The following is a 12016-nucleotide window of genomic DNA, read 5'->3' on the forward strand; positions in this document are numbered from 1 at the left end:
CACTGGACAATCAGAACACATAGAAGATGCCTCAGGAAGGTTAGAAAGTTGAGAGAGAGAGCTGTTGTGGAGTGGGTTGAAATGATGAAGCCATGAATTGGTGCACAGAATAGTTGAGGAAACCTTACATCTGATCTACTGAAATGAGTAGGGATCTGGTACCCCTAGAGCTTCTGGTAGATATCAATATGACATGGTTTGTGTAATGGAAACTCTAGAAAGCGGGTAGTGTTTATATCCTTAATGGACTTTACAATTCCCCTCTTGTTGTCATAACAACTTAAGGCAGCTCGGTAAGTAATCTTCATCTTGACAATATTTTTAGAAAATTGGTTGTCAAGGAGACAGAATGTCATTTTCCAAGGTCATTTTATTCTACCAAAAGTTTTATTTAATTTTTTTCTTTTATTCCCCCAAAACACAGCTGACTCCTGTTTAATCAATAAGAAAGCAATAGAGGAAGTTGGATAAACTGATCATACAATACCTGCATATGCAATGCTTCTTGTCACCTTTTAATCTTTATCCTTTTGTGCCTTTGGTTGGACCAGGAAAGTGCTTGTGGAGAGAAGCCTTGTTTATTATTCATGTCCCTTCTGCTCTTTCATCACATTCAATAAACCTCATTTTTGGCACCACTGTCTCAGCTCCCTTCCACCTGCCTCTGAACTCTGCAAATGCATTCTTCCTAATTGGCTGGGGAGCCCATGGTCCACTGTTAAGAAGATTAACTATTCAACCAAGCTGCCAAGTTCTATCTTTTGAATGAGCCATACCACGACTGCATACCTTGGAGAAACACAAGTTATTGAGCTCAGTACAGGAGCAACTGGATGAAATTCTATGGTCTTGTCTTATACAGAAGGTCAGACTATGTGATGGTAATGGTCCTTGTTGCTTAAAATTCAGTAAAGTGCATGAAAACTATTAGATTGAGGGCCTTTGCTTCTGAAGGCTTGGGTGTTGATGCTTCCACAATGCAGTTTGACTAAACACACAGTTATCCAGTGAGTATAAACCTAACTATATCCATTCTATCAGCCTGGTGATCAGGCTTGCTGACAGCAAGGATAGTGCAGAATTAAACATAAATCTAACATATATTTTATTCCACCCTTTTTATAGGATATAAACACAAAAGTGTTCCTAAGCATGTTTTCTTAACCAATCATTATCCTGATCATGCCACTATAACCTAATTGAGCCACACATGCATCATTAGTCATTACCAAAAAATATTTGGTGTTATTCACCACATTGAGCTAATGAATGAACATAATAACAACAGTTCTATATGCCTCTTTTCCCTATTGTACCAGGTGTATTTGTACTGCCCTACATGCTTTTCTCATCTATTGTACCGATTTTGTACTAATTCTGTCCATCACAGAATGTTCTTGAAAAGTTTCTTGATGCATCTTGTTGCCTCTCACCCAACTTCAAATCTGTACCTGAACCTATATCTACAGGTCCTTCCTTTTTAATACACACTCTAGTTTGCAGCCCACTTTAGTTAGCTGGCAGTTGTCTTATGGGTGAAGTTCCCTTAGCTTTTCCTTTCTTAGTTTTTGTATGTGTGTCCTTATGGCTGGGAAGGTAAGTTATTGAACCCCGTTTTAGGCTTGGTCTGGGATTCAGTCAATCAAGAACACTTCAATAGCTTGACACTAGGCCTGTGCAAAGTGGCAAGTATTCGATTTGGATTCGGCCGATTCGGAGGGACAGTGATTCAGTTCGAATCACTGTCCCAATTCAGTTCAGCTGATTCAGATCCAAAGATTCATTGCTGATTCAGAGATTCGGCCATAAACTAAACAGGCAGCAGTCCTTGACCATGCTGGACACAGCTGCCTCCAGCTGGTAAGTCTGTTGTGGTGGGCAGAGTGGGGAGGGAAAGGGTGTGGGGAGGGGGTGATCAACAGCCCCACAGTGAGGGAGCAGTTGGGGCTGGAGCTAAGACAAGCTGCCCAGCTGAGGCCAAGGGGGCATGGGACTTGGGGAGGGGGGCTTCTGCCACTGCACGCTGCCGTGTGCTGCCAATTCAGGAGGGCATGGGAGCATGTGTGTGCCTCCAGATCTGCGCGGGGTGGGCTGAGCCGGGCTGCCCTCTGGACAGGCAGTGGAAGGCGCTGGGAGCGGGGGCTCTGCCCTGCCACTGCTTGTCCAGGGGGGGTGTGGGATGCACCATGGCAGCGTGGGGAGTGGGGCCTCTGCCCTGCTGCCACTTGTCCAGCCTCCCTGTGCCTCCCGGACAAGCTGCGGCTTTGCCCCGGCTGGGTGAGCAGCAGCAGAACATGGGGTCTGGTGCGTGCAACCATGACACTGCAGCTGCTCTGGATCAGCCCCTGCTGCTTTGGCCTATGTCCTGAAATCCCTCATGGACAGCTGGATGGGTAACAAACTAACTTCCTGAAAAATCTGTTCAGGGGGAGTTAAGCAGCTCCAGATTAGTTTTGCTGTTGAGCAAACAACATTTTTAGTTAGTTACTGAGAATGCCCTTCAGTGATCCCCATAGTGAAGAAACTGGTTTGTGTTATATCATTCAGAACCTCTTCAACAGTGTAGGACGGAGTTACAAATGCCAGGTGCATACTGAGAAGCATACCAGTTGCATAACCTGCTGGGGCCTGGGACAGCATTACACAGGCATTATTAGGTCTTCAGCTTTTAAAGAACTGGCAGTTCTACTAGCATAAGAAAATTGTGAGGAAGGCAATAGCCCTGTTTACAGAGTACCCCAAACTAAAGGTAACTCAGCCCTATGCCATACAGAAACATGTTGTTACTCATAACATTGCACTCAGTTGTGATTCAAATGTTTTAAATATCCCGATGCTCTGCAGTAAGTTCTTTGCTTTCTCTGTGGGCAAACAATAGGGACTGTGTTTTTGAATCTCAACATTTTTGTCCCAGGTCATTTATGTAGGGGGTTTAGGAACAAGTCAATTTTCTGTGTTGAGCTTGAACTCTACAGACTCATCAAGGATCCCATCTGTCTCTCGTATGAGAAACCTGTAATTTAAGATGCCAGTTAAATATGCAGTTGAGAGAGAATTTACAGGAAAAGATTTGTTGTTCTTAATGCAGGGTTTTGAGAGAGGGCTGGTGCTGGAAAGGGCGTGTATTGAGGCTGGCCCAATTTGAATGTTGTATAAACTCTACATTGCTAAAAGCAGCAGCCTGTGGTGAACACCTGATGTCGTTGGCTCTCTGCCTGGTTCCATATCAGTAGATATCTCACATGTGAGGAGATGATAGTGGTGTGGAAAATTGCAGCACTCAGTGCTAAATTGCATTTATCCTAAGCTTTTTATCACCACACCTGGATTGTGCCCTCTTGGATCCACTCACCACTGCTGTGAGCGTTGCAAACCTCTGAGACAGGTTGGTCACCACTGTAAATTGGCCAGTCATAGAAATGGTTGTTCCACGTCTTCTGATGTGAGATGTCCTCCTACATGTATAGTGGCCAAAGCCCACCATGGCAGAATATTATACTCTGTGTTTAAGGGTTATCTCCTGACTCTTCAGAAATACATATACCATTTTGAAAGGAGATCTTTGGCATCCCAAAGGCAGGACCCAGTGAATTACATGATTAGCCCTGAAGTAGATACAATGGACAAAGCAAATGCAAGACGAGACACAGTGCAACAGTTGAGCTATGGGAGTATGTACAGAGACTATGCTTGAAGAGGGCAAGGTCTGAAAAATTCCTGGAAGAGTGTCACAATGCAGAGAATTTAAATGAATTTCTACTCAAAGTGCAGGGAGCTGAATATTTTCCGGGCTTAGTCTCCCAATCTTGCAAACACCTATGCATGTGCTTAACTTTTACTATCACAACTAGTTTCAGTGCAAGTAATGGAATGATTTACAATAGCAAAATTAAGAATGCTTGCTGGGTCAGGGTCTTAGGGAGCAGCATGGTAAAATATATGATGTGTATGGGTGCTAAGGAGAGAGAAATAGGAAGAACATACAGATGGGGTGGACAACAAGAGAAAGTGAGAGCTAAAGGGAGGGGCCAGGTTTGCATGAGGCCTTGGATGTGAGAACAAAGAGCTAGAATAGAATGCAAGTGGACTCCAGAGCCCAAGGAAAAGGGCCAACAATATTAAGTAGCTTCATGTTCCTGTCTCATTAGTTCACCTGTAGTCTCAGCTCCACTCTTGTTCTTATTTTCTCCTTTCCTAGAGAAGACAGTGAATATCAATTCTAAATTGTTGCTACCCTTTAAGGGTGTATTATTAGGGATCTACCAAACTTGAGGCAGCTGCCCGCCGATTTCACGGAAAAATGCCAGTGGCCACACCCCTTGCCACTGATTGGTGGTGAGGGGTGGAGCCATATGATAGACAGCCCTCACCGACAATCAGTGGTGGGATGCAGCCACTGGCATCTTCCTACAAAATTGGTGGACACCAATCTTGCTGTGTTGGCAGCCCCACCTCCCCTTCCAACAGGCTGCACAGCTAGGCTACAGCAGCCACAAGGACTGATGGCTCTCCAATGGAAGTCAGCAATTTATTTTCTCTAAGTTTTTTTTTTCCCAGGGAGCGCATGCTTTTTTGCAAAGCTTGCCCAAAATCATAGTTTCCATGAAAACTGCAAAATCACAATTTTGGTAGGCCCCTATATGTTATGTGCTCAGAATTTGATCCTGCCATAATAAATAAATAACATACTGTTGTTTGCAACTTGCAGCCTTGAGATAGGTCTCAACATAATTGATTAGGAATTGGCATTTCAAGTTCAAGAGAAACAGGTGAAGTTGGGTGGCTGTCACCAGTAGATAACTCTGTTTTCTGTGTCTGTTGGAGCTCCTGCTGTCTGTGCAAGTTGCTGGGGAAACAGCTTCTCTGCCTCAGTTTGGGAGCCTAGGAAAATGTTTTTTTAGTGATAAATTAGCTTAGGTGTTGAAAGTGATAGATAAAAGACACGAGTCCCACTGCTCATACACACATTAACTAGACTATTAGTATTCATGCTATTAAGGTGATAAAGTAATTGCATAACTTTGACTTTTAAGATATGTTAAACTAATTTGTTCAGCTACTACTGTGAGCAAATTGCATATGCAAATTTACTTCTGATGGTTGGGCTGGGTGGCTAAAAACTGGTAGCAAGATATGGAGCCTTGTTCCATTACCACTAGAGACTCCAATCAGCTGGAGGATGGGAGGGATTGAGTAGCAGCAGCATCCACCCCACTGGTTTTGGAGCCATGCCAGTGCAGTGCATCCAGCAGCCCCTCCAGCAAGCTGCAAACTCAATACCAGTGGTGGGTCATCTGGCTCGTGAGAAGCCCTGCAGGCCATATCCACCCATGGGGTCCAGTAAATTGGATTGCCCCTGCTATAGATTTTGTCAGTCCCAACAGAGAGGCCAAGAACAGAATGGCTGCTGTTGGCTGAAATTCCTCATAACCACTGAGGTTGTCACAATTGTAGAGCATTGGTAGAGTAGCTGGATGAAGCTGTGCCAGCACAACCAGCATCATGCTTCTTTTGCATATGGATGAAGGTGTTCATTTGCTAGATCCAACTGTTTTTTTTAAAGACACAGAACAGATGGGCTGGGATAAAAGAGTGGTTATTTTTAAACTGTTTGCTTTTCATCAGTATGTTGCTAAACATGATTTAGGAAAGGTTGAAAGAACTAGAATTATTTAGTCTGGAAAAGAGAAGGCTGAAGGGGGATTTGATAACAATTTTCAAATACTTGAAGTGTGGTGATAAGGATAGCAGTAGACCAGGGGTGGTCAACTGGGGTGTAGGTGTACCCCTTGAGGTACTTTGAAAGGTCCCAGGGGGTACACGGATTGGCAGGGACGGGGCACCGCCACCCTGCGCTGCTGCCTCACAGGAGCAGGACCGTGGTGGAGGGAGAGCATGATCGCACAGATGCTGCACTGCCACTGCTCCACCACTTGCCACGCCTCCTCTCCATGTCTGACTGCTCACCTCCCTCCCCACCCCCCCCACACACACTTGGCATCTTGCCACTTGCCACCCCCCCGGGGTACACTTACTAAAAAGGGGGCTGCTGGGGGTACATTTATTTTAAAAGGTTGAAAACTCCTACAATAGACTATTCTTTGTGGCCTTGGGAGACAGGACAAGGTGTAACAGGCTTAAATTGCAGCAAGGGAAATTTAGGTTGGAGATTAGGAAACCTTTCTTACTATGAGGATGGTAAAGCATTGGAACAGATTACCTAGGGAAGTGGTGGGAACTTCATCCTTGGAAGTTTAATATAAGGTTAGACAAATACTTGTCTGGTGATCCTGCCTTGAGCAAGGGGGCTGAATTAGATGCGTTCCTGAAGTCCTTTCCAGCCCTACTATTCAAAATGGAATTATCTGATATAAGTGTTTGATCATGCCACCAGTACAAAACATTGCCACATTAATTGCATTCCACCAGTGTCAGATGTTGAGACCGACGGAAATGGAACTGTTCTGTAACCACTTACTGAATATTTACTGTGTGACTATCTTGATTTAGTGTAATAAAGAGGTTGTAAGGAAAGGAGACAGGAATGGAAGAAGAATGGCTCAAGATAAGTTCTTCAGTATTTTCTGAGAAGTGGCTTAAGAGAAAATATAAGGACAAGACAACATCTGGAAACCAAATGATCCAAAGGACAGCAGTTCAGAAACGGACCATCTTTTACAGAGGGAAAATAGCTGTTGAAGAGTTGTTCAGAAAGACTATAGACTGATGTGCATGACCCTGTGAGAGTACCTGAGGAAACTAGGCCTGCCTAGGTCCCTGTAATGTGACGGTATGGCCATTGATAAGATCAATATGCCTATGAACTGTTGATTTAAAATCCTTTTCTCCTCTCTTTTCTTCCTACTGTTAAAATAAATAGTGCTTTGGTTTTAAGAAGAGTATTTGGTTATTCTGTACACTGATTACAGACTCCTAATGGGAAAGACTCCAAATATTGATCCCAGTCACACCTACTGAAGAGGGACAGTTGATATGCAGGGGGCTCAAGTCCAGGGGCCAGACTGTAAGTAGGAGAGGTGTGGCATCATATTAGCCGCATCAGACACTAGGCCTGACACTCGATGTGATACATTCAGATCAGAAGAAGGGACCTTTTACAGGTGTTTCTTCCCTGTTCATTGAAATTATACTGTTTCTTTTTGTGCTTTTTTAGACTCTCTGGTTTGACCTGCACCAGCGACTGTCAGACAGCGAAAGCAGTGCTTGCACAGTGAGTATATACAAATAATCACGACCCTGCAAATACCAAGGTCTTTTTTGTATATGCAAATACAGGTGCATACCTGACACATTTGAGGTGTCACACTTGGCCTTTGCTAAAGCTGTGGCTGTGGCTTTGATATAGGTCAACTTTTTATTGTTTAAGTCAGGTTAACATCTTCCTTCAGACTTCTATATTGACTATGCCTTATGATATAACTCCAGCAAGATAAAGTTCCAGTTAACTGAGTTACTTCTCATGAAACCTTTCAGAGGGAGGAAAATGGACAGAGCTTCCTTTTCAAGCAACTGTATGATTAGGAGCTTTGAAGACCAAGATTCTGCTTCTCATTATTTTCAGGATTTCTCAGTGGAGCAAACGTTAACAATTTCCAGAAATCATCAGATAGATTAATTCTGTCAAATAAAGCTTTTTGTTAATACTTTCTCTAATGAGCAGTGCAATATCCATAGCACTCAGAAGTTAAGTAAATGAAGCTGTCTCCTTCCATGGATAAAATTTGATCCCTCTAGATTAGTTAGAGTCCCTGAAATGATCTGGGAAATGACAATTAAACATGCATATTTTTATTTTGAAGAGCTTAATGAGCTGCTTTCACCTTAGTCAACTGGATGGAATTAATATTTTTCTAGTCTCAAACTGAATAGATATTTGCACTTGTCTTTGTCTGTAGCAACAGCATGAATGAAAGTCCCTCAATAAAGAATATGTGCAACAGTACATTGAAAAATACACATCTTTTGTTGCAAGTTGTTTTGTGTGCTAAGGTAGGAAGATAATCATTCCTGCTATTGTCACAATGTTGTTATCACAAACTGCTTCTATTCATTCTGGGCTTTAGAGAGTGCACAGAAGAAGACTTTGTCTTTAGAAAGGGAAGCGAGCTTGGAGACTTGAGAGGCTGAGGGAAGTGGGCTTATTTAGTTTGCAGAAGAGAAGACTGAGGGGGGATTTGATAATAACCTTTAACTACCTGAAGCATAGGCAATACATAGGGGAGATGCACAGATTCCCCCTGGCTTGAATACGTGCATCTCTCTATGCTTGTCACTATCCAAGGTGTTTGGATGTTGTGACAGGGGGGTTGCTGCCGGAGTCATTCTAGTGGTGACTCCGCCCCCCTGTTATGGGCCAGCCGCCTGCTTACTCGCCTGCCACACCTTGATATTAATTGATTGAATGATGTAATTAGCGGGAGGCTGCCCACATTATACGCCCTGGTGCCAGGGGGCGCTTTCTGCAGCTCCTTTCCTCCCCTACACCGCAGCCCAAGCCTCGCAGATGGTACCGCCAGGATCTTGACCTGGGCCTTGCTGTAATTTGGCCCTCTCCTTTATCTCGCTGGGGCTCCTTGCTGCCCCCCCCCCTCGGGGCTCCTCGCTGCCCCCCCCTCCCTCGGGGGCTGGGGCCAAAATGCACCCCCAAGATGCTGCGCCCTCTCTGGCGCCAGGACCCCCACGCTACCGTGGAGTCCCTATGAGGCCTCCTCCAACCCCTAATAGCCTCACCTGGTCCTCCGGTCAAACAGTAAACACAAAGCACAAAGCCCCTGGGCTATAACGTAAAACTAAACCGTCCAGTCAAAACAACATTCAATCCCTACCGGGAAAATACTCCAGCCCATGGCAGCAAACCAGGGGCTGCTCATGCAGTCAATCTTCGCCCCTCTCCTCTGTTCTTCTGACAGGCACGGGGCCAGTTCTACTTCACCCGGTCCACTTTCTTCCGTTAACGTGGGTCCCAACTCTAATTCCTCGGGATGAGGAGCCAAGTACATACATTCCTGGTCCTCCCACTTCTTTAACATATTGATGTGGTATACTTGCTTCTTTCTTTGCTTATCTATCTGGTATACCTCGTAGTCTACAGGCCCCACTTGGCATATGATTTCATAGGGTCCCTGCCACCGGGCAAGTAACTTACTCTCACTGTCCGGCAATAGGACCAACACACAGTCCCCCACCTCAAACCTCCTTTCCCAGGCGCCTCGATTGTAGTGCCTTACTTGCTGTTGCTGGGCTTCTCTGAGGTTTCCTAAGACCATGCTCCGAGCTGCTTCAAGGCGTTCCCGAAGTTGGATCACATATTGGATACATGGCTGTCTTCAGGTGTTTAATCCCCAAGGCTTTGCTCACTGCCTCAAACACACATGAGGTAAAATTCGTTCCCTGATCGGTTAGTAGTTCTTTAGGGAGTCCTACCCAGGAGAATATCTTCAAGAGCTCATTTGCCACCTTTGGTGCAGACACTGTCCGCATTGGCACAGCTTCCGGGTACCACATTGCATAATCCAGTAAGACTAATATGTACTGGTTTCCCATGCTACTTCGGGGGAGTGGCCCGACGATGTCTACTGCCACCCTCTCAAAGGGAACCTCTACCAGAGGCATCGGAACTAAAGGAGCTTTTGCAGGCGGCCTTGGGTTTCCTTTTTGGCAGACAGGACACGAAGTGCAGTATCTCGCAACTTCCCCCACCATACCTGGCCAATAAAACCTTGCTCGAATGCGTGCTTGTGTCTTGTCCCGGCCTAGATGCCCGCCCATGGGGAGCTCATGAGCCACCTTCAACAAAGCCCGTCGATACTGCCGCGGGACCAACAGCTGAGCAACCTCCTCTCCTTCTAGCTTCCCTTGCTCGATACGGTATAAGAGGCCATTCCTTACCTCAAACCTCGGAGTTGTTCTCATCAGTTCCGGCCTCAATACCTCATCATTTCTTCGAGTGAGGTGTTCCTGCAGCGCCCACCAAAAGTCCGTCTCTCAACTTTGCTCCAGTTGAAAGTGTGCATCTTCCCCCAACTGGGTGATATCCACTTTCTGTCCCGCTTCCTCTTCAGGGGGGGTTGCTCAGTTTCACCCACGAAACCCTCCACGGTCTCTTTACGCCTCATGCCAACTATTTCTTCTAACAACTCGGGCCAGTCGCAGCCCAGTACCACTGGGTAGGGTAAATGTTCTGCGACCCCCACTAGCATCTGGTGGGTCTTATTGCCTACTCATAGGGTGACCCTTACCCTGTCAAAATCGAGGGGGGTCCCCGCACCAACACTGCCCCCTCACACGATCCACTCTTCTTATCTCCCTTGCCAGTAACACGTCTGCACTGAGCCCAAGTCCAGCATAGCCACTACTCTTTTTCCCTCTGTGGTTACTTCTACCACCAGTGCAGGCAGCTCATCTTCTGCCTCACGGCCAACTCAGGCTACATAGCTGCACATTCCTACCTGCACCGTTGGGCTGGGTTGGGTGCTTCCAATCACGCTGGCTTGCAGGGTTTGTTGTCCTACTGTTTGATCCCATGGGCCTTGTACCGTTTGGTGTGGTTGACCCAAATCTTGTTTCCCCGGCTCTGGGCCAGGGGTTAGCATCCGTTCTCATTTTTCTCTCCACGTAGACCCAAGGGTTGTAGTCTTCACACCGGCAAACCAGCGTCTTATAATGCCTACTGCCGTATAAACCTTTCCCAGCCAGTGCACCGTTGTGACAGGGGGATTGCTGCCAGAATCGTTCTAGTAGTGACTCTGCCCTCCTGTTATGGGCCAGCCACCTGCTTACTCGCCTGCCACACCTTGATATTAATTGATTGAATGATGTAATTAGCGGGAGGCTGCCCACATTATATGCCTCGGTGCCAGGGGGTGCTATCTGCGGCTCCTTTCCTCCCCTACACTGCAGCCCAAGCCTCGCAGATGGTACCGCCAGGATCTTGACCTGGGCCTTGCTATAATTTGGCCCTCTCCTTTATCTCGCTGGGGCTCCTCACTGCCCCCTCTCTCTCTTGGGGCTCCTCACTGCCCCCTCTCTCTCTCGGGGCTCCTCGCTGCCCCCCTCTCTCTCTCGGGGACTGGGGCCAAAATGCACCCCCAAGATGCCGCGCCCTCTCTGGCGCCAGGACCCCCACGCTACCGTGGAGTCCCTATGAGGCTTCCTCCAACCCCTAATAGCCTCACCTGGTCCTCCAGTCAAACAGTAAACACAAAGCACAAAGCCCCTGGGCTATAACGTAAAACTAAACCGTCCAGTCAAAACACCATTTAATCCCTACTGGGAAAATACTCCAGCCCATGGCAGCAAACCAGGGGCTGCTCATGCAGTCAATCTTCTCCCCTCTCTCCGCACTGGCTGTGCTCCCCCCTCGTTGGCTGCCAGAGGGGAACTGCCCTCCTGGCCTCCTGCCTGGGCTTAAGAAGGGCTAAACCCTGCCCCTTCCTGTCAGCAGGTTTCACTGGTTACCCCAGCAACCAGCACCTGTACTGCCCCAGTGACTGGCAGTTGCGCCTCCCCCTTCTCACTGCTAGGGGTCTCTCTTGAGCCGATTCTGCTTTCAGGAGCAGGGCACCTAAGTGCTCTGTGACAGATGTGTATATCCAACCTGACATTAACAGGAGATGCCACATTTGCTCAAATGAAAGATATGAATGGCCCATTTTTTACTCCTACGAACCATCTACTGATAGACGGTAAATTTTCTGATTGTGGAAGAAATCAAACTTCGCGTTGTGGTTGAATCAGACCTGACAGAGCCAGCTTTTCTTTATTTAGGGCTATACTGTGATCACAGGGAGAATTCCATAGAGCAAGGGGAATCACTCACTTGTCTGTTTCAAAGGAATCCTTCCCCTCCGTAAGTTTCTAAGCATTTTTATACATAAGACAGATAAAGAGAAAAAAAATATGACCTTGAAGAAACTAATACAAACTTACTTAATTGGACATCTATGCACAGAGTAATAATGCAGGATTTTTTTTTTTTTATCTCAAAACATATAAC

The 12016-nt window shown here is 46.2% G+C and overlaps 1 protein-coding gene across 1 annotated transcript in view; it reads left to right on the forward strand.

Annotated features, from left to right (window-relative positions):
- NECAB2 (N-terminal EF-hand calcium binding protein 2) overlaps window positions 1–12016 on the forward strand; it is a 437799-nt gene that overhangs the window by 398616 nt on the left and 27167 nt on the right. Inside the window, exon 9 of the mRNA XM_019505752.1 lies at window positions 7175–7231. Within this exon, the coding sequence (XP_019361297.1) occupies window positions 7175–7231 (57 nt within the window). The remainder of the gene's footprint in view (window positions 1–7174; window positions 7232–12016) is intronic.

This window comes from Gavialis gangeticus, unplaced genomic scaffold (assembly GCF_001723915.1).
Source record: "Gavialis gangeticus isolate Ggan-Ray unplaced genomic scaffold, GavGan_comp1, whole genome shotgun sequence".
In the NCBI taxonomy this organism is placed as follows: domain Eukaryota; kingdom Metazoa; phylum Chordata; order Crocodylia; family Gavialidae; genus Gavialis; species Gavialis gangeticus.